The following is a 25,272-nucleotide window of genomic DNA, read 5'->3' as shown; positions in this document are numbered from 1 at the left end:
TTCACTTCAACCAGTGGTTTCTATCACAGCTGGAATATAAAATGTATTACTGTAGTTTGTCCTTCATCAAATATTCACACGCTATGATTTAATACAACATATTATTCCTTTAAAGTTACAGACGGGTTGTTCTCCACAGTGTGTGTGTGTGTGTGTGTGTGTGCTATAGTTCAGTGTTTGTTACATTATTCTGACATTAAGAGTCTTTATCTGTCGTCTTTCTCTGTTTCAGGCTGAAGAAGGAAACATTGAGTACAAGGTAACTTACACAACATCAACTTCAGAATAAAAGTAATAAAAATGTGTAAGTTCAGGTTTTACAGGAAAGAGCAATAACCTGAAATCATTACTAATATTTTATATTATATATATTGTTCACAGCCAAACAACAACTGAAACCAGCTTCTCTCCTTATCAACCGTTTGTGGGAACCTTTGACCTTTGACCTTCTGACAAACAACATACCTTTTTAATAGAATTGTGTTTTATTTTAATTCTAAATGAAAGAACTAAAAACAATAATTATATTATTATATTATATTTTTGACCTGTGTCATGAAATAGTTTAGTGGGATTAAGAGCAATAAACAGAATATTACATGCGGTGAATGCGTCCGTATGTGACCTCTGATAAAGTCACCCAGTACTGTTTATTACCCCCCCCCCCATGAAAACCACAACAGACTTTGTATGGACTTTATTGTCTTAACGAGACTGTAACACGGTGTGTCTCTGGAGGTCAGACACTGTTACAGAGCATTAACACATCACGTTGGCAGTTAAATGTAGAAACAGCCGCACATTCATGATATAAGTTGCTTTTTAATGTTAATGTGAGAGTTATTTTATAGCTCTAGTTTATTTCTCTCACAGTTTAGAGCCAGAATCATAGTGGACATTAGAGAGTTAAAATAAATCTGATTCGTATATTTATCTTTGAATATAAACACAATGAAACGTCTGCATATTGGTGATTAACAGTAATCATAAATAATAAATAACTGTTTGTGCAGGAATGTGTTGAGTATAAGAAATGGCCTTTAGTTAATAAATAATAAAAATAATGATGTAGTGAGTGAGATGTTACAGTGTAGAGCGCTCCCTGGTGGACAAACTCTGTACTACAGTACTACTTCTGACTGACCTTTGACATTTCTCTACAGATATTAGTTGTAACGTATGTTGACCACAGTCAGCGGTGGAGGAAGTGTTCACATCCTTTATTTTCCACACTGTAAAAATACTGTGGTCATGATAAAACTGTAAGAAAACACATTTTATAAAACCAAAGAGAACCAAATGAAGTAAACTCAGCACAAACTGAACCAATCGCAGCAGACAGAGAGAGTTTCTGTTCATATCGACATTATAGCAGCAACATACTGACCACAGTGTCAATGTCTGCACAATATGGCACCAAAAACATATATGAACTAGAATATCTGTCCCAGTTTATACTCTAACCTCAGATACAAAGAGGAAATATAGTTTTTATTTTAGTTTTTCATCTTATTTTAGTATATTAATTATATTCTATCATAATAATTTATCTTGAATTTTTATGTAAAAAGACAGACTTTATGCTTTGTGAATGTATGTTAAATGAACATTTGAAGAACCATAACTGTTTGTTGTTGTTGTTGTTGTTGTTGTTGTTTTAGTGATGTCAGATTAAATTAGATCAGAGCTATGAAACATTAAATCCTCCATCTTTGCTCGTTCTTACCCTCCGATGTGAATAAACTACAGGTCCCAGTGGCATTATTTAATATTTATATTAATATTTATAGACAAACTGATCGATCAATAACTGGAGACAATAGCTCGACAGATTAAAGGTTTCTGTTTCTCTGTCTCTGTAGCTGAAGCTCGTCAACCCGACTCAGTATCGCTTCGAGCATCTGGCCACGCAGCTCAAGTGGCGTCTGCAGGAGGGCCGCGGCGAGGCCGTCTACCAGATCGGCGTGGAGGACAACGGCCTGCTGGTCGGCCTGACGGAGGCCGACATGAAGGCCTCGCTCAAGACCTTGAAGAGGATGGCGGAGAAGTAGGTTGCCTACGTCTGTAACAGATCTGTAATATAGGACTTTATTTGTGTGTGATGACGTTCAAAACAATATTTTCCCAATTATTCTATTTTTAGGAACCAAAAACACAAAGGTGTCTCAATTAGAGGCCTGGTCTGGATTTTATAGAAGTTCTCTGGATGTATGAAACCGCTTAAGAGTTTATTTCCTGTAAATATTGATCAGAGTTTTCCTTTATTTTTTAGGAACTTTTGTTTGTATTTATTTACTTTTTTAACAATCATACAAACTTATTAGGCTTATTTGTTTTGCAAATTCAGCATTTTCTTCTCCCTGACACTTGTTTTTTTTAGCTCTTTGGTTGTTTTAATTACGATGAAATATAAAGTTAGGATCTCCAAATAATGACTTTGTGATATTGGGTCAAAATATTAAGAAACTTTCTCATCATATTGACTTACAGACACTTTTATTATTTCGTCACATTGGCAGAAATGGGCTTCCATAGGTATCGGCCTACTTTGTACATTTTCGAAGTTTTCTTACACAACCTAACATCAAGAAGGCGCTGCGCCCCCGTGAAGCTTTGGCGTCCCCTAGTGGCAGCCTGGGAACCTCCACCTACTTTCGCCACCTCTATGAAACCAGGTCGCTCGCTGTCAGCTGACTTTCTCTGCTTCCTGCTGTTGTCGGTTGTTTGTTTGAGGTCTGATCAGGTTTTCTGTCCCGTCAGAGTCGGCGCCGACATCACTCTCCTCCGAGAGAGGGAGGTGGACTACGACTTGGACAGAAACACCCGTAAAATCGCAGAAGTCCTGGTTCGAAAGGTTCCCGATGATCAGCAGGTGAGTCTGTCCTTCATTCATTCATTCATCAGGATTCATTTTCTGCTGTTTGAACGTGGTGAACTGAGTTGGGAGGCTAATAATATCAGAGACTATGTTCCTTCTCCTCTGTACTGGGACAGTTCCTGGACCTGCGGGTGGCGGTTCTGGGGAACGTGGACTCTGGTAAGTCGACGCTGCTCGGCGTCCTGACGCAGGGCGAGCTGGACAACGGCCGAGGCCGAGCGCGGCTCAACCTCTTCAGACATCTGCACGAGATCCAGACGGGACGCACGTCCAGCATCAGCTTCGAGATCCTCGGCTTCAACAGCAAGGGAGAGGTGGGAGAGAGAGAGAGAGAGAGAGAGACAGAGGGAGAGAGTGGGAGAGACAGTGGGAGAGAGAGAGACAGAGGGAGAGAGAGAGACAGAGGGAGAGAGGTGGGGGGGTAGACAGCGGGAGAGAGAGAGACAGAGGGAGAGAGTGGGAGAGACAGCAAGAGAGAGAGAGACAGCGGAAGAGGGAGAGAGAGAGAGAGAGAGACAGAGAGAGAGAGAGACAGTAACAGATTTTTTTAACATGTAAATTACAGGATATTTTTCCATTTATTTATAAAATACAGTAATATTCCAACAGAAATGTCTTTGCGTCTCGCCGCAGGTTGTGAACTACAGCGAGTCTCGGACCGCAGAGGAGATCTGTGAGAGCTCCTCTAAGATGATCACCTTCATTGATCTGGCCGGACACCACAAGTACCTGAAGACGACCATCTTCGGCCTCACCAGCTACTGCCCCGACTTCGCCATGCTGGTGGTGAGCGCCAACACCGGCATCGGTGAGCTGCATTTAGTGGTAAACTGTGGTGACTTTAATAAACCCCCTTTAGAAATCGATCAGATCGACTTCAGTGCGATCTAAAGACATAACAATGAACAGCTGGGCTATTTGTGAGTTTTGTCGAAAGGGCGTGTCCGTAGCGTGTCCGTAGCGTGTCCGTAGCGTGTCCGTGCAATGGTGTCAAATTTTGATGTTTCAAATAACAGGAAGTTGTAATTTCAGTGTACTTTGTCCATTCAGTCCCAAACCTCAAACGTATCAGAGTCCCGTCCTGAACACATCTAACATACGAGCATTCAGTCAGGGTCACCTTCTGGAGACAGGAAGTAAACCTGGTTCCCACTCTTCTGGAAAACCTGGAAATTTAGAGACTAGTTTTCCATTAGTGGAAAGACCTGGAAATTTATTAGAGTGACAAAATATCCTGGAATTAACTGTGTCGTCCTGGAAATGTTTTATTGAATTTCAGCTCCTCACTCACTCGGGTCGTCTGCGTGTTTAGTTTGAAACTCGACTGTTGGATAAACGGCGCAGTGCGACACTTCAGAGCGCGTTTACCAAACGTGGAACAAACGAACTTCCAGCGATCTTTTTTGACGTTGAGTCTATTATATCAGAAATCCCATTGGAGGAATGTCTTGTTGTTGTGGTTAATAATACACAGTGATGGGAATTATACGCACAACAAAGACTTTCTTCTTCTTATAATTCAATTCAATTCAATTCAATTCAATTTTATTTGTATAGCGCCAATTCATAACAGAAGTTATCTCAGGACACTTTTCAAATAGAGCAGGTCTAGACCGAACTCTTTATAACATTAATTACAGAGACCCAACAGTACCACCATGAGCAAGACCTTGGAGACAAGGGCAAGGAAACACTGCCTGTTAAAAGGCAGAAACCTAGGACAGATCCTCCGGCTCTAGGTGGGTGGTCGTCTGTCTCGACCAGTTGGGGTGAGACAGAGAGAGAGACAGACAGACAGACAGACAGGTGCACAGCAACAACAGTATTGGCAATGGCAATCTAGCAGGACCATGGCAGGAGGCTCCACCAGGATCCATGAGAACCTGCGAGACGAGAAAGCACAAGAACTCCGGGGAAGAAGTGAAGTTAGTAACATGCATTAATGGAACATGAATGAGTGCAGAAAGAGAGAGGAAGAGAGGAGCTCAGTGCACCATGGGAAATCCCCCGATAGTCTAGGCCTATAGCAGCATAACTAAGGGATGGTTCAGGACTCACCTGATCCAGCCCTAACTATAAGCTTTATCAAAGAGGAATGTCTTAAGCCTACTCTTGAATGTGGTGAGGGTGTCTGCCTCCAGAACCACAACTGGAAGCTGGTTCCAGTTGTGGTTCTAAGAGGCTAATAGGTGAGAAGAGGAATTGTCTGTTAAATGAAATAAAATTAGACTAAATTTAAACTGTTAGGAGTGAGCAAGTGATGTCCTGGAAAAAGATTTGTTTAGGGTCAGTTAGTGTCCAGCAGGGGGCAGGAGTGATCAGCGTTCAGAGCTCAGGATGGGGAAACAGACAGATTGATGATATTATATCGTCCAACCTTAAAGACGTGGATATTATCAGAGTTATTATAAAATACACACTTATCCATGTCACATTCATTTCATTCATTATTAGAAATATAGTTACTGCTGACACTAATCAATAATAGTTTGAGGTATGATCATGAAACAGATCTTAAATTTAAATCATTTATATTTCTGTTAATAATTTAACACAAAGAGTCCAATAAAAGATCAACAGAGGGGATTATTCTGTCCTGGGACCAGGTGCTTTCTGGGTAATGAAGTGTTTTATTCTCCCCTGTGCAGCCGGTACGACCCGGGAGCACCTGGGCCTGGCCATGGCGCTGAAAGTTCCCATCTTCATAGTGGTCAGTAAAGTGGACCTGTGCTCCCGCGGCACCGTGGACCGAACCGTCCGGCAGCTGGAGCGAGTCCTGAAGCAGCCGGGCTGCAACAAGGTCCCGATGGTGGTGTCCAACCCCGACGACGCCGTGACGGCCGCGCAGCAGTTCGCCCAGTCTGCGTGGTGGGATCAATTATTATTACTGCTAATAATGCTAATATTAATGCTAATATTAATGCTAATATTACTGCTAATAATGCTAATATTAATGCTAATATTAATGCTAATATTAATGCTAATATTAATGCTAATAATGCTAATATTAATGCTAATATTACTGCTAATAATGCTAATATTAATGCTAATATTACTGCTAATAATACTGCTAATATTACTGCTAATAATGCTAATATTAATGCTAATATTACTGCTAATAATGCTAATATTAATGCTAATATTACTGCTAATAATACTGCTAATAATGTTAATATTAATGCTAATATTACTGCTAATAATACTGCTAATATTACTGCTAATAATGCTAATATTAATGCTAATATTACTGCTAATAATGCTAATATTAATGCTAATATTACTGCTAATAATGCTAATATTAATGCTAATATTAATGCTAATAATACTAATATTAATGCTAATATTACTGCTAATAATACTGCTAATAATGTTAATATTAATGCTAATATTACTGCTAATAATACTGCTAATATTACTGCTAATAATGCTAATATTAATGCTAATATTACTCTAATAATGCTAATATTAATGCTAATATTACTGCTAATAATGCTAATATTAATGCTAATATTACTGCTAATAATACTGCTAATAATGTTAATATTACTGCTAATAATGCTAATATTAATGCTAATATTACTGCTAATAATGCTAATATTAATGCTAATATTACTGCTAATAATACTGCTAATAATGTTAATATTACTGCTAATAATACTGCTAATAATGTTAATATTAATGCTAATATTACTGATAATACTGTAATATCACAGTGTGGTTTTAGTTCTTTGTGTCAACTGGAGACTTTGAAGAAAACTTCTTCCCACACTGGACAAAATATTAGAAACATAGTGTGACTAAAGTTTCCACTGTGTGTGTGTGTGTGTGTGTGTGTGTGTGTGTGTTTGTGTGTGTGCAGCATCACACCTATCTTCACCCTGTCCAGTGTGTCCGGAGAGAGTTTGGATCTCCTGAAGGTTTTCCTGAACATCCTCCCTCCGCTGAGCAACAGCAAGGAGCAGGAGGAGCTGATGCAGCAGCTCACAGAGTTCCAGGTATTTTACTGTGGCAATATTTCTGTGGGAATATTACTGTGGGAATATTACTGTGGGAATATTACTGTGGGAATATTATTGTGGTAATGTTACTGTGGGAATATTACTGTGGGAATATTACTGTGGGAATGTTACTGTGGGAATATTACTGTGGGAATGTTACTGTGGGAATATTACTGTGGGAATATTACTGTGGGAATGTTACTGTGGGAATATTACTGTGGGAATATTACTGTGGTAATGTTACTGTTGGAATGTTACTGTGGGAATATTACTGTGGGAATATTACTGTGGTAATGTTACTGTTGGAATGTTACTGTGGGAATATTACTGTGGTAATGTTACTGTTGGAATATTACTGTGGGAATATTATTGTGGTAATGTTACTGTGGGAATATTACTGTGGGAATGTTACTGTGGGAATGTTACTGTGGGAATGTTACTGTGGGAATATTCTGATATCTAATAGCTTTAATGTTTCTTTCTTCTTCTTTTTTCTCCAGCTCCATCATGATGTGAGCTGAGCTCGATTATGACAATAATAATTTTTATACAAGATATTGATCTGATTTCCATTGTGTGTGTGTGTGTGTGTGTGTGTGTGTGTGTGTGTGTGTGTGTGTGTGTCGTGCAGGTGGATGAGATCTACTCAGTTCCTGATGTCGGGACTGTGGTCGGAGGAACTCTGTACAGGTGAGCTCATATTAAGGTTGTCTGGTAGAAAAGGTATTTTGTTTTTAATCGTTTTATTGATCCTTTCACGTGTCGCAGTCATATAATCAATACCAGCAACCATCTGTAGGTTCCATATTATTTATATAAAATATAATGAATCAAAAGAGTCCAGTGTGTTCAGTGTTCAGTGTTATATACAGACATTCAGCACCAGACTCCACAACCAGCATTTTTACCTCACAGATAATCGTGAAACACACAGTGGACAGAAACAGAATAAAACGTATTAAAACCGTCTGTTAGTGTCTCCAACAGTCACCAATCTGAGAGGTTGACAATAAAGTCAATATTCATTCTCATAACACTACAACCCTATGTGCCCTGAGACTCCAGCATATGTATCGATGGCTCTTTTATGTGATGTTGGTCATATACGAGTTCATTCAGTTCTGGTGAGTCACTCACATTGTGTCTGTGTGTTTCAGTGGAGTGTGCAGGGAGGGCGAGAGGCTGGTGGTCGGTCCGACAGACGAGGGCCGCTTCCTGCGTCTGAAGGTGGGCAGCATCCAGAGGAACCGCTCGGCCTGCAGGGTGCTGAGGGCCGGGCAGGCCGCCACGCTGGCTCTGGGAAACTTTGACCGCTCGCTGCTGCGTAAGGTCAGATGTCACACAACCTGAAGCCTGTATGTGTTGGAACTGTGTGTTTGTGTGTGTGTGTGTGTGTGTGTGTAAACTTTTGTTTAATCGATGGTGGAATTAGTCTCCAGGAGCATCCCTACTCGTCAACCCGTCCTGAAGCACACACGTGCAGTTGACGTCAGTGTTTGATGGCGGTGCTCTCTGATTGGCTGTTGCAGGGTATGGTGATGGTCAGCCCCAAGATGAACCCGACCATCTGCTGCCAGTTTGAAGCCGCCATCGTCTTGCTCTTCCACGCGAAGACCTTCCGCCGGGGCTCGCAGGTCACTGTGCACGTGGGCAACGTCCGGCAGACGGCCACGGTGGAGTGCCTTCACGGGAAGGTCGGTCTGTAGATTAACATAAAGCTTATGGTTGCTGCGCCCTCTTGTGGCTGTTTGTGTGTAACTGCAACTCTCTGCTGCAGGAGGAGCTGCGCACGGGCGAGAGAGCCGTGGTCCGCTTCCGCTTCATCAAACACCCCGAGTACCTGCGGCTGGGCGCCAAGCTGCTCTTCAGAGAGGGCGTCACCAAAGGCATCGGCCACGTCGCCCGCCTGCTGCCCCCCTCCCAGAACCATGACCAGAACCAGAACCACGACCAGAACCTGCAGGAGCATTAAAGACCTCGGCTCCCTCCGTCATCCTCCGTCACAGCGTCGACAGATGTCGATCTCCGTGAGAACTGACCGACCGGTCGCCGCGTGTCCTGGATGTATAGTTCTGACCCCATTGGCCCCCCCGCTGTGATGTCAGAGAATCCATCATCATCATCTTCTTCCTCCCAGCAGACGTTCGGGTCTTGAGTTAAAGCTGGCTGACCTCAGTGGATTTAAGCCTCAGTGGACGGTTAATCTGATGTTGTGCCACAGTTGGATTGAAGAGGATCCGTTTCCGCAGTGAGACGACAGCGGGATTATTTTTTGGGGTGATTTGAGGAACGCAGTGCGATTCTTCAGATGGGGGAGAGGAGGAAGGATTGACCTCTGCATCCCTCCCAAACACGCCATCTCTACACGCTCAGACTTTGAAGAGGAGGATTATTTCCAGAAGGAGCTCGTTCAGAAACGTGATGATGGTTTTGTTTTGCATGTTTTCAGCACATAAACTTGAAACGGTGAATGTTCTGTATCGCTGCGGAGCGGTTTGCGTGGAGTACGGTGGGTGTCGAGCACTGAGGTGTTACGGTCACACTGTGTATGTACGTATGTCCTATAAACATGGATGAACTGCTGTACACTGTTCTGATCACATATTACTGACACGTGTGTGGGATTTATTAATGGGAGCATCGATTAATAATCTGCGTGCACAAGTTAAAAAATGACGCCTCCGGAGCTCCGCACGCAACAAGAGTTTAGACTGTTGGAAGGATTATTAAATCATTATTAATGATTTTATTTTCATTGCTCATTCTATTGTTCTCTCTTCTTTTGCACTTTATTCACTTTTAATTATAATGATGAATCCCTACAGACGAGGAACGCACCGGTACAACTACTCAGATACCGCTTTATGGCATCGGGAATAACACAGAATAACAAAACCTACAGTTCCTCTAACGTCCACTAGGGGTCGGCTCCAGCAGTGAGTCAGTCTCCATAAGGACCCACTTTGTCTATATAGTGACGACGATTGTTGATCTGCAGTGACACAACATAACTGTGAATCAGTATTCTTATTTTATGCTATGAAATCGGCAAAAACCTCAGATTTTACATTTACCGGCAGTCAAACTGGAGGCTCTGCTTTCACCCAAAAGTGGGCGGGGTCATGACGAAGTACCCAGATGTGCTGCTCTCATCTATAGATTATTCTATATACTATATTGGAGTGTTTCAAAGCAACTTTTGCAACATTTAATTTGTTATGGTCAGAAGATGAGGAACATCTGATTTAAATACAATCGTCTTCAAACTGTGACGGTATTATTAAGCACTCATCTGTAAAGTACACACGGTGTGTAAACCGTGGCATCGGTGCGTCCCTGGTGTCCATTCAGCTGTCAGATAGTTTTACATTTTGTTCGTGGGTTGACGTATTAATGAAATGTTGGAGGAAGCTTCAGCGCTGAAGATGCGTAGATGTTGTTTTTACACTTCACAGCCTCACATTCAGTCTGTGGGGATTCGTCCGCTCTCTACTCGCCCTGTTGAACTTCGTACATTCAGTATCTGCATTTACAGACGAAATCTTTGCATCCTGAGTTCCAGTTTGTTCCGACTGTTTAGTGACGATATGAAACGTTTGATGTATCGGGCAGCTTATTGCAGCTAAACATAACCTGCATGCTCTTTGACTGGCAGAAAAAAACAACTAATCCTCTCATTGAAAAAATAAAATATGTATCCAGTGTTGAAACTGTTTTTAATTTTTTTGAGGTTCTGTGCAATCGTAAACCTAAATATCGAATGTACTTTCCATGGATCCTGTGTAGCATTTGAAATTGCTTCTTGTTGACTTTGCACTTTGTATTCTGCAGAACGATGAAGACGTGTGAGACGTTTAAACATTAAAGAGTGACTTCATCAGTTTGTTTTTCCCGACCGTCCCTCGAGCTAATAAAAACGGTTGACAAATGACTGAATTATGTTCTGTTATTTTCATTTATTACTGTGGAACTATGAGGGAAGAAGAAGATGTAACTTTTATAACTGTACCACCTCTGGGGCAACATGGTCTGGGTGAATACTCGATTCTGATTGGCTGCTGGGTGTCCAAAATCTGGATATTGATTTGCGGGCAATGACCTCACTAGTCTTGCTGTTAAATCCCTAACCCTAATGTAACAGTAGTTAAATTATATTAACTGTTTGTTAGCATTATGCACTGTTACTGACTTTGAATGTTGCTAGCATAACCTTAGCCCTGTGGCTCGTAGCCTACTGTTAGCGAATAAAAGTCGGGGATATTATTGAAGTTTTACTTCTTCAATCTTTGGGGTTGTTTGGGTTCTTTTATTTTGGAAAATCGTAGTAAAAGTCCCGATACAGGATCCAGAATCGACACTTTCCCTGTACGATTGATCAGCTGACGGATGAACTGAAGGAAGAATAACACACAAACTGTAAACAAACAGGAAGTCTTGTAAATAAAGTTTAATAATAATAAATAAAAAAAAACAAGTGCTTTTGTTTGAGCTCCTGCGTCCAGAGAACATTAATGACACGAATATCAAACTAACGTTAACAAAAGGTCCACACGGGGCCGGGTCTGTCCGAGGCCTTCAGCTGGATCAGATCTGCAAACGTGTCCAACAAAAACTGATTACAGTTAAAATAACGCCACAAACACTACCTGTGGAAATCCTCTGTACTACAGAGCGCCTGGAGAAAGAAATGTTTGGGGCTTCGTACGACACAAACGTACTGTACATAAAAATGACTGTTAGAACTTTAAGATCCAAATTTGGTATAAAACCTCTTAAATGTGTGTTTGTTGTAATTTCAGTATTGATACATTTGGTGAAACTAGTGGACGGATTTATGTGTTTCTACGTAGGATGGGGTCGGATATTCTGCAAATTACAGTGTCAACAGTGGGCGACACTAGCTAACGTTAGCTTATAAATCGAGTCCGCTAACGTCTACAGAGGCTCAGCTAGCTGGATGTAGCTCAGCTAACTGGGGTTGTCTGGCTGGCTGTATCTTGGCGTTGCATTGTGGGACTGGCGTCGATTGCTTCGTGGTGTTGGCTGATGGGCTGATTTGTAAACAGCGAGCTAGTTAGTAGCATGGAGCTAACGGTCCGAATAAAATATAGGAACATTGCAGATAGTTACGTTATTCTAAATATGATTGTCAGTTATTTTACAGCGTTCAGTGTTTGTCGCTGTTGATTGATGCAACAGGACTCTGACTGCAGTTCACTGAACAGCCACTGGTGGCACTGTTAACAAAACTTTACATATTGAACCTTTAAATACTTTAATAATGAAGAAAATCAACGATAGTGGCCCCACGTCCACAGTTTGATTATGCCTCTTTCTCTCCCCACATTTCCTGTCTTTATATCAGCTGTCAATACTCACTAAAATAAGACAAAATCTTAAAAAAGAATTACAAGATGAACCCAAAATAAGTTTAACATTTAGTTTTTGAGGCTCCCAGGTGCCTCAGGGCGGCTCACTGTTGGAAAAAGTCTAATATCTGCTGATACATTTGGGTAAAGTGATAAACTGTACCACAGGATTCAGATGAACTCCTGTTTCTCCGGCAGTTCATCGAGACATTCTTTGTGCTGAGGTTGAAAAACCAAACAGGTCCAATGGCAGCTCAGAAAACATCTGTCTCCCATTTTGTGATATTTAGAGTCCAGAGGTTTATTTGCCCGCCGCTCCTCCTCCTCGTAACGCTTTTGGTCTTTTGAAGGATTTGTCGGCCGTCGGTTAAGCCAGGCTCCTCTGCCGCGGCTTGATCCTCAGATACAGCTGGGAAATAAAAGGGAACAGAGTTTCTCATTAAAACACCAGTGAGATAAGATTTAAATACTGAACCTTCTTATATAAGACTGTTGAGTAACAGGATCCTCGGAGTCGCTTTTAAACCTGATTAAAACGGATGAGATTCAATGAGAACTACAAGAAACAGCAGGGGGACACCGACGGGGTCGACGGTTCAATTCCCTGTAGAGCTCAATGAATGCATCAAAGTTTCCAAATCGTTTCCTAGAAAGAAAACTTTGTATAATTTTCTCTCCAAAACACTAATAAAAACTGGTACAAACACTAAATAAAGCAGTTCCACCTTAAAAATCATTGTTTATCCGACAATGTTAGCTCAGCTTGTTAATGAAATCCTTCATCCGGTTAAAACCACCAAGAATATATATATGAATAATAAATAATATATAATAAAAAATATAAAATTATCAAATATATAACAAAGCTCTAGTGTTTATATACATTATAATGCAGAAATTTTACATATACCTTTAATTGGTAGTGCAACCTTTTACCAATATATACAATTCAACAAATATGGAGAATAAAGTTTCTAACAAAAGGAAAAAATTCATATTATTAAGATTTTAAGATTAAATAGATCTCAGTCATTACAATTCCAGCAGTTCTTTCATGGACATTTATCTCTATGCGACTGGGTAAGGAAACAATAAACATCCTAGTAAATTAGTGAAAATCTAAAAGAAAGCTTTGCTCTGTTACATGTTACTCCACACGCGCAGCGGTAGTTTGTGGTTTAGTTATTTTCATTTATTGTTTCAGTTTGGTTCAGTTTTCAAACATCTCTATCAGCAGTTCGAAGATGAACTTGGTATAGTCAGCTCACCCCCAGCAGGTTGCGGGGGATGTAGCCCTCGCTGTCACCACATCTCGCCCACCACCACTCCGACTCCACTTCGTCCTCCCGTCTCAGCACCGTCATGCAGTCGCCCTCGCTGAAGCCAAGTTCGTCGCCGTTCTGAGGCTCGTAGTCCCACAAGGCGTACACCACGCCGCGGTTCATTACGCCCATCTTCTCCTGGACGCCTGCAGGGACACAGAGTCTCAGCAGTGTTAGACCCATGAAACCCGCTTAAGGACCCTGAAACAGTCTGAGGGAACTTTTACTTCCTTGGGACACCTTTTCAGTGTTTCCTAAAATCCCAATTTCAATCTATGAATCTTTGTCAAGAAATCGAGATCACCACATCCTTTTTTCTATTGGAATAACTTGAGTGAATTCAGCTTATCGCCCTCATCCAATGAGGGTGGCAGATGAAACCTAGTAAAGTAAACCTGGAACTCCCTCAGGAACCCCTTAAACCTCCATGTGGATACTAATACTTCCTTAGGACCCCTGCAACCTCCTCAGTGGCCCTTGGAAATCCCCCATATCTTCTAAAACTCCATGAGAACTCCTTAAGGAAATCTGAAACCCCCTCAAGGGGCCCCATGAACCTCAAATAAACTGAGTCTTAAATAAATTAAAATGTGACTCTTCAACTCACTCAGAGGTTCCCTGGAACCTCCCAAAAACCAGTGAAACAAACCTTGGAACTTCTTCAAGTAAAACTTACTCAAGGCCCATCATGGACCACCTTAAAGAACCCTGTATTTTTGGCATACTCCAAAACCCACTCATACCCCTTTTCCACCATGGCAGTTTGAGGGCTGGATGGATTCCTCACCGTAGAGGAACTGCGAGCACTGGGCGTAGCCGTCCTCCATCTCCTCACATTTGTCAGCAGCTGTCTGCATGTCGCTGTACGTGGTGGCGAATACCGCCGCCCCCGACTCCACCAGGAACTTACAGACCTGGACATTGTTACAGGAGGCCGCACAGTGGAGAGGAGTCCTGGAGACAAAGACAGGAAGAAGGGTTTAAAAGAAGTGTTCACACTGACTAACCTGGTCCCAGACATTTGGAGAAACAACCAGACCATACAGATCTTTGTAGGAGGGATTAAACATGCCAGCTACATCCATGAACAATGGCGAAAAAAAAACATGAATGGATAAGAAGAGAAATAATAACTCTTTAATCAAATTGGTGTTCGGGTTCAAACTCACCAGCCATCGCTGTCGGCAGCGTTGGCGTTGACTCCGAACTGAACCAGAAACTTGACGATCTCGGTGTGGCCGGCGCAGACGGCGTTATGCAGCGCTGTGATGCCCTCATCGTTTGGCATGCTGGGGTCGTCCACCTGCAGAGCGGACATGTTTTCCATATAACCCTGTAGTCAAGCTGCTGATTTGGAGCATTTTCAAACTAATATTCAATCGTTTTTAAGATGAATTTCAAGCTCAAAAAACCACAACCTGTAATTGAATTAACAGCTTATTTAAAGGACCAGTGTGTACGATTTAGTGGTATCTAGCAGTGAAGTTGCCAATTGCAACCAAATGAATACAGCTCAGGTTTTCCAAGTGTGAAGGACAATCTACGGTGGCCATGAAAGGCCCTACTGTATCTAATATGTCTGACAGTATTGAGTCTTATGGAGAAATCAGCTGACTTCTCACTTAATTTACTAGCTCAGTTTCCTCAGTGTGAGCTTATGGTGTCAATCCCTAGTTTCAAGTCTTCTTCACTGCAAACTCCCTCTAATGGTACATGGTGGAATCTCTGAAATATATTTAAAACATTAAATACATTTGTTTAAAAATGTATAATACTATCAAAATACTACAAAATGTAATCTATGAGGTCACTGAAATGTAATTTAAAATAGGTTTTTTAAGTGTGGACCACTTTTCTACCATCAGACAGCAGTGTGACTCACGTCGTAGATGACCCTCTGAACGAGGTCGTACTCGCCCTCCAGAGACGAGTCCAGCAGCAGGGCCAGAGGGTTGAACTTGACCCGCTGGCTGGGGTCGATCCGCTCCGAGCCGGCCTTACGCAGGATCGACTTCTTACCCTGAGAGAAACAGCAGAAGGAGAGAATAAACTCTAGCTCTACGTTATATATGTAGTTGAGTTGTGTTCTAACATTATCCCAAATGTTTCCAACAATGTTCAAACTTAGTTATCAGAGAAACAAGCTGAGCTAACGTTAGCAGCAGCTCGGCTCGCAGCCCCTCCGGGACGTCCTTTGTCTGTCCAACAGCGTGGGAGAAACAGTGATTGTTAAGGTGGAACTGCTTTATTCAGTGTGTTTAGTGGTTTTAATCAGCGGGTCTGTTTGTGTTGGAGAGGAGGAGACCTCTGTGGATCATTGGGCTCCCGGTAGAAACCTCCTGAACCATGAACACTGAAGGAATCCTAACCGGGAGAAGCTGACTGCAATGACGCCAATGGTGGTGAAGACAACAACTCCCATGATCCCACGCTGCTTCACCACCTCATCAAACCGCATAGGGGCAGAGATTACATGTTGAATATATTTATAGTTACACTCACCGGCGGCACTGTGACCTGACCCGTGACCTCCGGCGGCTGCAGGTTGAAGACGTCCTCTCCTAGCTCCCCTTCGCTGCAGGTGGGGTAAGGTGGGGGCGGGTAGGGAGGAAACTCGTCTGCAAAGTAGTTGTGGGGGGTAGAGACGGACACCTCTTCCTCCTCCTCCTCGTCCTTGTCCTCCAGAGGGGGGGGCAGGGAGCGGAAGGAGGCGGGGTCAGAGATGGGTGAGCGGGGGGGCAGCGGGGGCGGGGTCAAGCCTTCCTCTGGGCTCTCAGCGAGCGGCTGGTTGAAACCAGCTCCGGGGTCGTTGTCGACTTTGAACATTACATCCACACCACCCGTCCCGCCCTCGCAAAGCTGAGCATACGTCCCCGCTGGACCGACCGTCTCCATGGGGATGGTTTCCATGGCAGCCAGAGTGGTTTTCTGATAGAGCAGCTTCTGGATGTTGGGTCCGGCCGGGCCCTCGGGCTCTGTGATGGAGCTGCGTTTCTTCAGGGGTCGGGGGGCGTGGTGCAGCCGGCGGCGCAGAGCCTCCAGGTCGGCGTCGCTGGGGTTCCTGTGAGGGTTGGACAGGAAGGGGAGGAGCTTGGTGGGGCTGAGCGGTCTCGGGGTGCTGCGTTCTGCCGTCTCTCCTCCGACACCTTCGCCATTACCCAGGCAACTGTTGTCAGCCTCAATCCCGTCAGACACAGAAGAATTAATGATGGCGCTGTCTGAGGAGACAGACTGATGGCCGCCGCTAGCTGGGAGCACTGGTTTCCCATATACTGCGAGGGGGCAGAGACACCGACATCAGTGAAAACCATTAATCAATTAATCAATAACTACTATTATGATTATGATAATTAATCTTTGAGTCAGACTAACAGAGATGCTTTTGGTGAGTTTTATTTTTTTTCTCTCCACTTTTATCACGGAGTCTGAGAAGTTGCTGTTCTAGTGCGACATCTAGAGGCAGCGAATGCCGTAGACAACCTTTAAGATCTGCTAACGTTATATGTGAGCTGAATAAGAACGGAGCTAACGGTCGTAGTAACAGTAACAGCAGTATCACCTCTGGGCTGGCTCCGGGGAAGCGTGCCCTGGCCACCCGCTTGGTAGCCCTTCCCGGGCGTGGCCTGCTGGGTGTACATGGAGTAGATGGACGAAGCCGCCAGAGTCTGAGGCTTCTGCAGCACTGGAGGGGGGGCCTCTGATAGGTCGGGGGTGTACGGCCGTATGGCGGCAGCCGGCGGACTCTCCTGCTTGTTGGGCAGAGGGAGGGTGTGGCTGTGGCTGGAGAGGACACCCGGGGCCCTGAGGTTGCCCCCAACTGGACGCACCTTACCAGGGAAGGTCCCGGTGCTGTAGGGGTGCTTGGAGAAGGTTGGCGGTCCAGATGAGGAGAACGGTTTGGGCTTACTGGGAACTGGAGGTGGCGCCGCCATCTTGGACAGACCTTTACCCTAAAGGTGAAAGGTTTACACAGACTTAAAGAGCATTATACACACTGGAAATTAATTAAATAACTTTTGTGTTTATTAAAATTATGAACTTTTTCAGTTCCGCTGGCATTTTTTTGCTTCACAGCATTTTGTCACTGACCTGTGTCTGTGCTGATGTGATTATGTATTTATCATATAAACTTCAAAACTGACTGGGACTTGAAATGAGGCCAAAAACACTCCTATATTGTCCAAATCGGCCAAGCAGCTGCTGAGATATTGTCCATATAAGTTATTATTAATGCTAATTATGCTAATTGTCAAACATATGCAAGTTAACATCTAAATTCTGGAGACCCAAACTGTACATTTCTAACAGAAAACGTTAACATCGGCATTTCTGGGTTCACAATGGGGCTCTATTGGCTGGAGAATAGACTATAAAGGAATATATATTATTAACATTGCTAACATTACACTAAGCTAGCTAGCCAGTGACGGTCTAACCGTTGTCATGGATACAGGCAGTCGTGTTGCAGTTCAGGTCCTTATTGATTGTTAATATTCAAACACTATTCCTATAGGTCAAAGTTTGTACCTGATTGTCTCTGAGCAGGTTCTCTGTGATGTGATTGGTCCGTGAGGGGACAGGGGGCGGGATGTCCGTGAGGGTCTTCCCACCTACAGGAAGGAGTAAATGGATGAGTGGGAACTTCCTGCTGGTGAATGCTGATCAGACAGAGTTGTAGAAATGACAGACCTGAGTTGTGGCTGCTGAGACTGGACATGCGAGGTAGCGTGGAGGCGTGGCTGTAACCTCCACTGGACTCAGGAAACGAGCCGCTCCAGTCCGAGAGTTTGGTGATTTTGGATGTGTTGAAACCTGTAAAGAGCAGAGAAACTTCCAGAACGCCGTCGTAGAAGTGTGTGTTTCTTTTGAACTCGTACTTCCTGTACAGTACCTGAGGCTGGTTTGACTGGTCTGGGAGGCGGCTTCAGGGACGAGTCGGGCATGGGCAGGGTGGCCGTGCCGTCCGGGTACGCCGGCTTCACCAGAGCCTCCTGGCGGGCCGGCACTGGAGGCCCCTGAGGGCTCGTCGTGGAGGAGGATGACTGGATGTACGGCCCCACCGCTGCCACTCTGGAGACCACGCCGTGCTGAGGGGCCACGCCATCGGAGGCCACCTGGAGGGACATATAAGTATAACGTCTGCAGAAGATATTTTTTCCGATTGATTGATTGATTTCGGTCGTGTACACTCACCGGCAGGTTCTCCTTCTGCTGCAGGGCGGCTTTCTTCTTCCAGAGCCGCTGTCGGAGCTCGGCCAGCCGTCGGTCCATCGCCACCACCTCCAGGTTCCTCTTGTTGAGGTTGTCTCTCTGCTGCTGCAGACGGCCGCTCTGGTCCTGGTTCAGCTTGTTCCTCAGCTGTGGAGGTCAGTGAGAAACCGGTAAGAGAGGAGGACGCTAATAATACAGTAATTAGTTAGCTTGTTGTTGTCCGTTAAGCTAGTTCACTCATTAATGTTGATTTTTATGTTGACCTAATTTCTGAAATGTGTTTCCTTACTGACAGCTAACCGTTAGCATACTGACCTGTTGGCATAATAACAGGTAAGCGTTCATCAGTAAATTCATAAGCATTGAGTTGATGAGTGGGATAGAACATTATAAACATCTATTGAAGTATAATATTATGATTATTATTCATTGTTACTATTTGTTGTTTTCCAGATATTTACAAGACATTTGAAGACGTCATCGTGAATCTTTAGCCGCAGCCTTGAAGCTCCTTTATTCTGCTCAGTGTTATTTCTACCGATGCTTCATCCCTCTGTGTTCTCACCTGCAGCTCTTTATAGAGGCGCTCCAGCTCAGCTGTGGAGGAGGTGTTGTGGTGATGAGGGGGAGGAGGAAGAGGAGGCTCCAGCCTGTTGCTCCTTAGCGCCTCCAGCTGGTCGCTCAACTCCTCCACCCTCGACACAGCGACCACCAGCTCCCTCTGCTTCTGCTGGAACAGCCCGGTCATCTGCTCGATCTCCTCCACTGTCAACAAACACAGCCACACTCATTAATAATGAGCTTATAATGCTCTCATTATTAGCACCAACACGGTACCTGAGATTCAGTATTTATACCAAAACATTGAACAAAACCTCACGTCATTTAAATGAGAGGAATGTGATTTAAACCAGGAACTATCTGATCAAAATATAAGAAAACAATATTACAAACAAACTCGCTGAACTTCGGATCATGTGACTGAGCAGATGTGAATCTGAAAGGATGAAATAATCCCAATTACATTTGAAAGGACAATCATCTTAATGTAAATCCTGTAATTTCCATAATGACGACCCCGCGTCAGGGTCAAATCTGATCTAATTTAATCTGATCTGATCCATCTGTCAACATACAGGACAGAATGATCACTGCTGACTGGACGTACACTGGATACATCCTGTGATGACTCAGTTTTATTACAAACTCTGTTTTTAGCAGCATTCATTACCCAGAAATCCCGGGAGGTGACTGACAGCAGTAAAGTGTTCTGAGTCACAGTCGAGTCAGTGCACATTGTTTGAAAGCTGGGTTTTTATATCTGGTATCTGGGTATTTACTAGTGCAAACTATTTAAAGTTTACATATTTTGCTTTAAAAAAGAAGCACAACGACCGTCCTCTACTGGTTGAAACCTGTTATTGTGATTCAATTTTGCTATTGGCTGATCTGTTGGCAGCTTTCATCACCAACCGACCCCTGCTGCTATAAAACCACCGTGTCTACTCTGCAGCCTGTGTCCTGCTACGTAGCTGTTAGCCTGACACTCTGCTACAGACACGGAGAGTTAGCCTCTCTGAGCTGCTAGCTTAGCTTACGTTACAACACACACAGCAACATGAATGTGCTTCTAGTGACTGTAACAGCTCCAGAAGACTCTGTGTGTGCTCTGTTAGCTTTGTCAGCTCTGACTACTGGCAGCTGTTCTCCTGCTGTTGTGAACGGTGGTCAGTCTATCACTCTGGTCAGTTGTACTTTTGACATGGCGTTTAACGGGGGTGGACAGGTTGCCGAGAGTGTTGTTAATCACCTTGATGGCTTCAGGAGGGCCAAATAAAACTATTTCAGACTTTTATTCAACTGAAGAAATTTTTGTGCGATCAAACACTTACTGTCCTCGAGGCGGTTTGTGAGACTGATTGAATTGTTTGCTTTGGTTTATTAAAATAAAGCTGCGTGTCATCACCATAACAGTGGAGGGAAATACCATATTTTTGAATGATTTGGTCGAAGTGAGGCAACTGCACTGCTCGATGTCACTACATCCTACACACTGGCCCTTTAAACCACTATAACTGAGACTATGAAGCCACCCAGACCTCTGTCACACTGACCTAGTTTGCTGTTGCTGAGGCGTTTCTGCTCCACCTGGCCCCTGAGGGCCCGGACCCGTCGCAGTTTGGCCTCCTGGTTGTGTGCGTTGTCTCTGAGCTGCCGCAGTCGCTCCTGTTCGGACACCTCCTGTTGCTGTTGCTGCCGCTGATCCTGCAGCTTCAGGTAACGCAGCCGCTGCTCCTGCGACACACAAAAAACACTCAGTCAGAAAGGTTTCAGACACTAATTGTGTTCCCGCAGACAACAGAGACAACGGGGGGTCAGTAAGCAGGGGCGTTTAAAAATGTGTTTATCTGCATTCTGGGGTCCACAAACAGTGTTTGAATTGGGTATGACTGGAAGAATGAGACACATACTCTCAGTAAGCAGGTAGTTTTGGCTCCAGGTTAACTACCAACCATGTTGCAGCACTAGAAACATAATGGTGTGTTCCCACCAAACGTGACTAAAATGATTTGTAGTAGCTTACAAAGTCAATGCAAAGACGAGAAGAGACGCAAATTGGTGCCGGGCAATTTGGGCGACCATGCAAAATTTGTATATTCCCACAAGTTGAAAATATTCAGCTTTGACCAACAAAATCTGCCCGTATGTGGTTTTGCAGTGTCATGTTGGCCCACAGAAAGCTGCTGGAGCTCGGGGAGCTCTGCAGAAGAGAGCCGGAGCTTCTGGAGGAACAAACGTAGTCACACCAGATTCTGCTCTGATCTGGTGACAAGAGGAGCTAATTTGGAAAACTTTTAAAAACTAGATTCCTCTTCACCCTGTGTGCACCCAGAGCTCTGTGATACTACTACTATATTTATATAATATTTATACATAGAGCGGACAGAAAAGGAGATTGTTGGAGAAGGAAGGAAATTGGAAAATATTTGTCTGTTACTTGATTTCAACTGTCAATTTTGAAGTTAGCATAGCTCTGATCAACCAAACTTCATTCAGAAACAAAGCATTTTAAAAGTGGTTTGCTCATTGTCTCACAGACAGACCGACAAAGTCTGAATTCAGAAATATTATGTAGATATTTCAGCATAATTATGATCCATTTATTGACATTAAATCCAAGAAACATCTGTTTATTTTGGGCTCATACTGCTGTAATAAACCAGATTAAAGGCTGAAAATGATGGTGATCCCATAAGTGAACTCAGTGAGTAAGGTGAGTTTGCAGAAATCAGCAGTAGATGATTTTGATGGGTTTTGTGTATTTGTAGGATTGTACTATCAGCAGTAGCATTAACAGTCCTGTGTTGCACCTTGGAGGCCAGCAGCTGCTGCTGGGCGTTGATCTGCTGCTGCTGTCGGGTTGCCAGATCCTGCAGGTCGCTCAGCGTCATGTCCAGACGAGGAGCTGAGAGCTGCAACACAAACACACACACAGAGTCAGAGTTCACCTTCAAATGAACAAACTTTCAGAGATGCCTACAGTGCACCCTTCACACTGTTTTCAACCAACTTTCTGTACATTCAAATGTCAGCACAGGTTGTGCTTCATAGACCTAACTAGAAAGACTAAAGGGAACACATCTTTGTTCATCCGACTATTTCATGTCAGAATGGCTGCTGTGGAAAAAAAAGGACTTCACTATAGTAGGATTCGTAAATCCTCTGGAGTGCACGGACAGAGACATCTGACTCTTAAACTCACCCCGTTCTCCAGACATCTCTCCACAGAAGCTTTCACCTGGTTCCTCTTCATCATCTGATCTGCAGCTCTGGATCCACCTGGACAACAAAACACAGTTAGCATTGATGCTAATCTGAAACTACTAAATTAAAAGTGCAATCTGCCAAATTCTTAGATGACACAATGACTGCAACACCAATGACATTAATCCCCTTCCCAAATTACACCGGGGGAGTGTTGGGGTTTATACTGGTAGCACAGAGGCTTTAGACCGCTGGGAGGACGTTTTCAGTGAATGTGGGACTGGCTTTTAGTGGTTGGATAAAGAAGTTGCAGACAGACCGCGAGCTGGTCTTCTTGCTGTTGGACTAGTCCTTAATGTTAGCTGCTCGCTATGTCTTGCCGGTGTTGTTGCACATTGAGTACTCGCGGGCTACCAGGTGCACCACGTTGGAGACCCCGTCCTGGCATGATATCCCGCCGCAAGTGTTTGAGCCTCTGGGGTGGTGGGCAGGTGTTTCTTACCTGACTCTCGTCCCGGAGCTCTCTGGTGGTGCAGGAGGTAACGAACCTCCCCCCTCTGCTGCCCCCATCGCTGCAACACCTCCAACATCCGCTCCCCTTCTCCAACGACGCGTTCTGATCGGTTGCAGAAAAGGACAGAGTTTAATTTCAGTAATGAAGAGAAAAAAGCCTGTGAGACTCTTCAGATAGGATGAAACTCACCTGAGCCTCTCCACATCTCTGCAAGGTAGCAGTCAGCCTCGCCGGGCTCCTTGCAGAGCTCCACCACATCTCGGCACAGCGTCTCCGGCGTGATGGGAACCTCGCTGAAGTGCTGGTCGTTGTTACTGAGGTACACGGTGAGGAACATCTACAAACACAGCGCAGAGCGATAAAATAAGGGTGGCGTAGATACGTCAGGTAAATCTTGCAACCAGTGGCAGACTCGGGCTGTTTGAGGGGCGGGGGCAGAAAATATAAAAAGGGCACCAACGCACAGAAGGTGATGTATTTATGGTGAAACAGCTCAGTCAGGGTTAAAGGAAACATCATCTTGTTTAACTACCACAGGTCGAATCCTCTGTATTAGCAGTTACATAGTGGGTATTTCATTGGCCAACTGCAGTGTTACACTCATTAATTTTATTTGGACTGCTTTTACTCATTTGGAATGAACCCTGGTTTCCCCCCCCCCCCACTACGTGATGCCAAAGCTTAAAAAAGCACAAAAAGTTCCTAAAAATATCAGGATAACTCTCTGATCAACATTCACAGGAAATAATCTGCTGAAAATTCCTCCAAATCTCCGGTTTCACACAACCTTCCTGCAGTTATTGTGTTCACTGTTTGGGTTCAGTGTATCAGCTGTTCTCTGCTGTTATTGTTATATATCTATAAAATATGTTATTTAAAACCTTAGGAAAACCCAGTGTCTAAAGAAATAAAGATAATGCTGTTTAGGTAAACTTTAACAGATTGTGTTGGTGGTTAAACCAGTGTGTGACGTGACGCACTCAACCTGCCTTCTTCACCTTTATGGCTGCTTCTTGTGCTATTTAAGACTAAAACAGATATTTGTGGACATACTGTAACTCCCATGATGCACTGGGCCATCTGTTACTCCAGCAGGGTATCTGCTGCCAGGCCGAGAGCCAGATCGCCTCCCACAGCCCACCAACTTGCACGGAGGCAGCACTTTTCCAGTCTTTATTTATCCTGGGAGGGTGGGAAAGAGCTCGCTGGACACTGCTGGCTTTGAGGATTTGAACCTTCGACCTGACAGCCCTGAGCTGACTTTAGCCCTCGCCTCCTCGCCGTCTTCACCCCATTCCACTCGGTCTGACATGAAAAACGAGTGGCCTTCTTTGACCTTTCTGTCAGCGCTGGCAGAGACTGACCGCAGCATCATTTACATGCAGAGGTTGTTTCTGTTAGCGAGGCTGAAACGAGTGAGCCGGAGTAAAACACAAATACTGCAGAAGCTAAATAAATACAGTGATATCGCCACACTGCTTCTGTGTGATAGAAAACAGATAAAGAGCTTTAATCGACCATTGCAGGGTCAGTACAGTAAACTGTCCTTCATGGTTTCTAACGAGAAGGGAGTGACGCTGTGTGCATTCAGCTCCTTCTGTTCTGTCCTTGTTCTGGCTTTGAGCTGCTTCCATCGACAAAAATCTGTTTTCTTTTCACCACAATGAAGGCACTGGCAGCACTAAAGGGAAACCACGAATCGACAGAAAGTCAACGGTACAGTTTGGAGATGAAAAGTATGAAGAGGTTTCCTCGTCTGAATCCCTGCGTAGACTTTTGTACCAATCCATGTTGAGATAGTTTACGAGATCAGGAAGTCTGTATGTCACAGTTTTTATTTGTTAAAAGTATCCGTATATGTTATTTATTTATTCAGGTAGTCGATGGCGTCATATCCCCTTTGTGCCTGCGTCAGCGTTGTGGTTGTCTGCCAGAAGCTGTCATACATTGACTGTTGATCCAGTCTGAAGCCACATTGTTACCATCCACTGTTTAGATCTTGGTGCTTTTTAACTCTAGATTTGAACCGGATGAAGGATTTTAGTCATCGGACGTCTGGATCTTAAGTTATCAGAGAAACAAGCTGAGCTAACGTTAGCAGCAGCTCGGCTCGCAGCCCCTCCGGGACGTCCTCTGTCTGTCCAACAGCGTGGGAGAAGCAGTGATTGTTAAGGTGGAACTGCTTTATTCAGTGTGTTTAAGGTGGAACTGCTTT

The 25,272-nt window shown here is 43.9% G+C and overlaps 2 protein-coding genes across 4 annotated transcripts in view; one reads left to right on the top strand and one right to left on the bottom strand.

The window, feature by feature from the left end:
• Window positions 1-10,807, top strand: part of LOC127352689 (GTP-binding protein 2) — a 123,534-nt gene extending 112,727 nt beyond the window's left edge. For both annotated transcript variants that reach the window (XM_051381294.1, XM_051381293.1), the window contains exons 3-13: window positions 233-259; window positions 1,863-2,047; window positions 2,761-2,872; window positions 2,995-3,192; window positions 3,512-3,686; window positions 5,527-5,746; window positions 6,738-6,873; window positions 7,508-7,566; window positions 8,034-8,205; window positions 8,406-8,570; window positions 8,654-10,807. In XM_051381294.1, the coding sequence (XP_051237254.1) occupies window positions 233-259; window positions 1,863-2,047; window positions 2,761-2,872; window positions 2,995-3,192; window positions 3,512-3,686; window positions 5,527-5,746; window positions 6,738-6,873; window positions 7,508-7,566; window positions 8,034-8,205; window positions 8,406-8,570; window positions 8,654-8,848 (1,644 nt within the window). In that variant the 3' untranslated portion in view covers window positions 8,849-10,807. The remainder of the gene's footprint in view (window positions 1-232; window positions 260-1,862; window positions 2,048-2,760; window positions 2,873-2,994; window positions 3,193-3,511; window positions 3,687-5,526; window positions 5,747-6,737; window positions 6,874-7,507; window positions 7,567-8,033; window positions 8,206-8,405; window positions 8,571-8,653) is intronic.
• Window positions 10,808-11,308: 501 nt separating this feature from the next.
• Window positions 11,309-25,272, bottom strand: part of LOC127352678 (apoptosis-stimulating of p53 protein 2) — a 22,869-nt gene continuing 8,905 nt past the window's right edge. For both annotated transcript variants that reach the window (XM_051381262.1, XM_051381263.1), the window contains exons 2-18: window positions 23,247-23,394; window positions 23,046-23,159; window positions 22,542-22,618; window positions 22,150-22,251; window positions 20,893-21,073; window positions 19,344-19,543; window positions 18,761-18,925; window positions 18,459-18,681; window positions 18,257-18,379; window positions 18,095-18,177; window positions 17,127-17,517; window positions 16,070-16,839; window positions 15,450-15,587; window positions 14,737-14,870; window positions 14,355-14,521; window positions 13,514-13,713; window positions 11,309-12,654 (exon numbers count right to left, since the gene is read on the bottom strand). In XM_051381262.1, the coding sequence (XP_051237222.1) occupies window positions 12,613-12,654; window positions 13,514-13,713; window positions 14,355-14,521; window positions 14,737-14,870; window positions 15,450-15,587; window positions 16,070-16,839; window positions 17,127-17,517; window positions 18,095-18,177; window positions 18,257-18,379; window positions 18,459-18,681; window positions 18,761-18,925; window positions 19,344-19,543; window positions 20,893-21,073; window positions 22,150-22,251; window positions 22,542-22,618; window positions 23,046-23,159; window positions 23,247-23,394 (3,258 nt within the window). In that variant the 3' untranslated portion in view covers window positions 11,309-12,612. The remainder of the gene's footprint in view (window positions 12,655-13,513; window positions 13,714-14,354; window positions 14,522-14,736; window positions 14,871-15,449; window positions 15,588-16,069; window positions 16,840-17,126; window positions 17,518-18,094; window positions 18,178-18,256; window positions 18,380-18,458; window positions 18,682-18,760; window positions 18,926-19,343; window positions 19,544-20,892; window positions 21,074-22,149; window positions 22,252-22,541; window positions 22,619-23,045; window positions 23,160-23,246; window positions 23,395-25,272) is intronic.

Source organism: Dicentrarchus labrax, unplaced genomic scaffold (genome assembly GCF_905237075.1).
Source record: "Dicentrarchus labrax unplaced genomic scaffold, dlabrax2021, whole genome shotgun sequence".
In the NCBI taxonomy this organism is placed as follows: Eukaryota; Metazoa; Chordata; class Actinopteri; family Moronidae; genus Dicentrarchus; species Dicentrarchus labrax.
The sequence above is the reverse complement of the archived record's forward strand: the minus strand, read 5'-3'. Positions and strand labels throughout refer to the sequence as shown.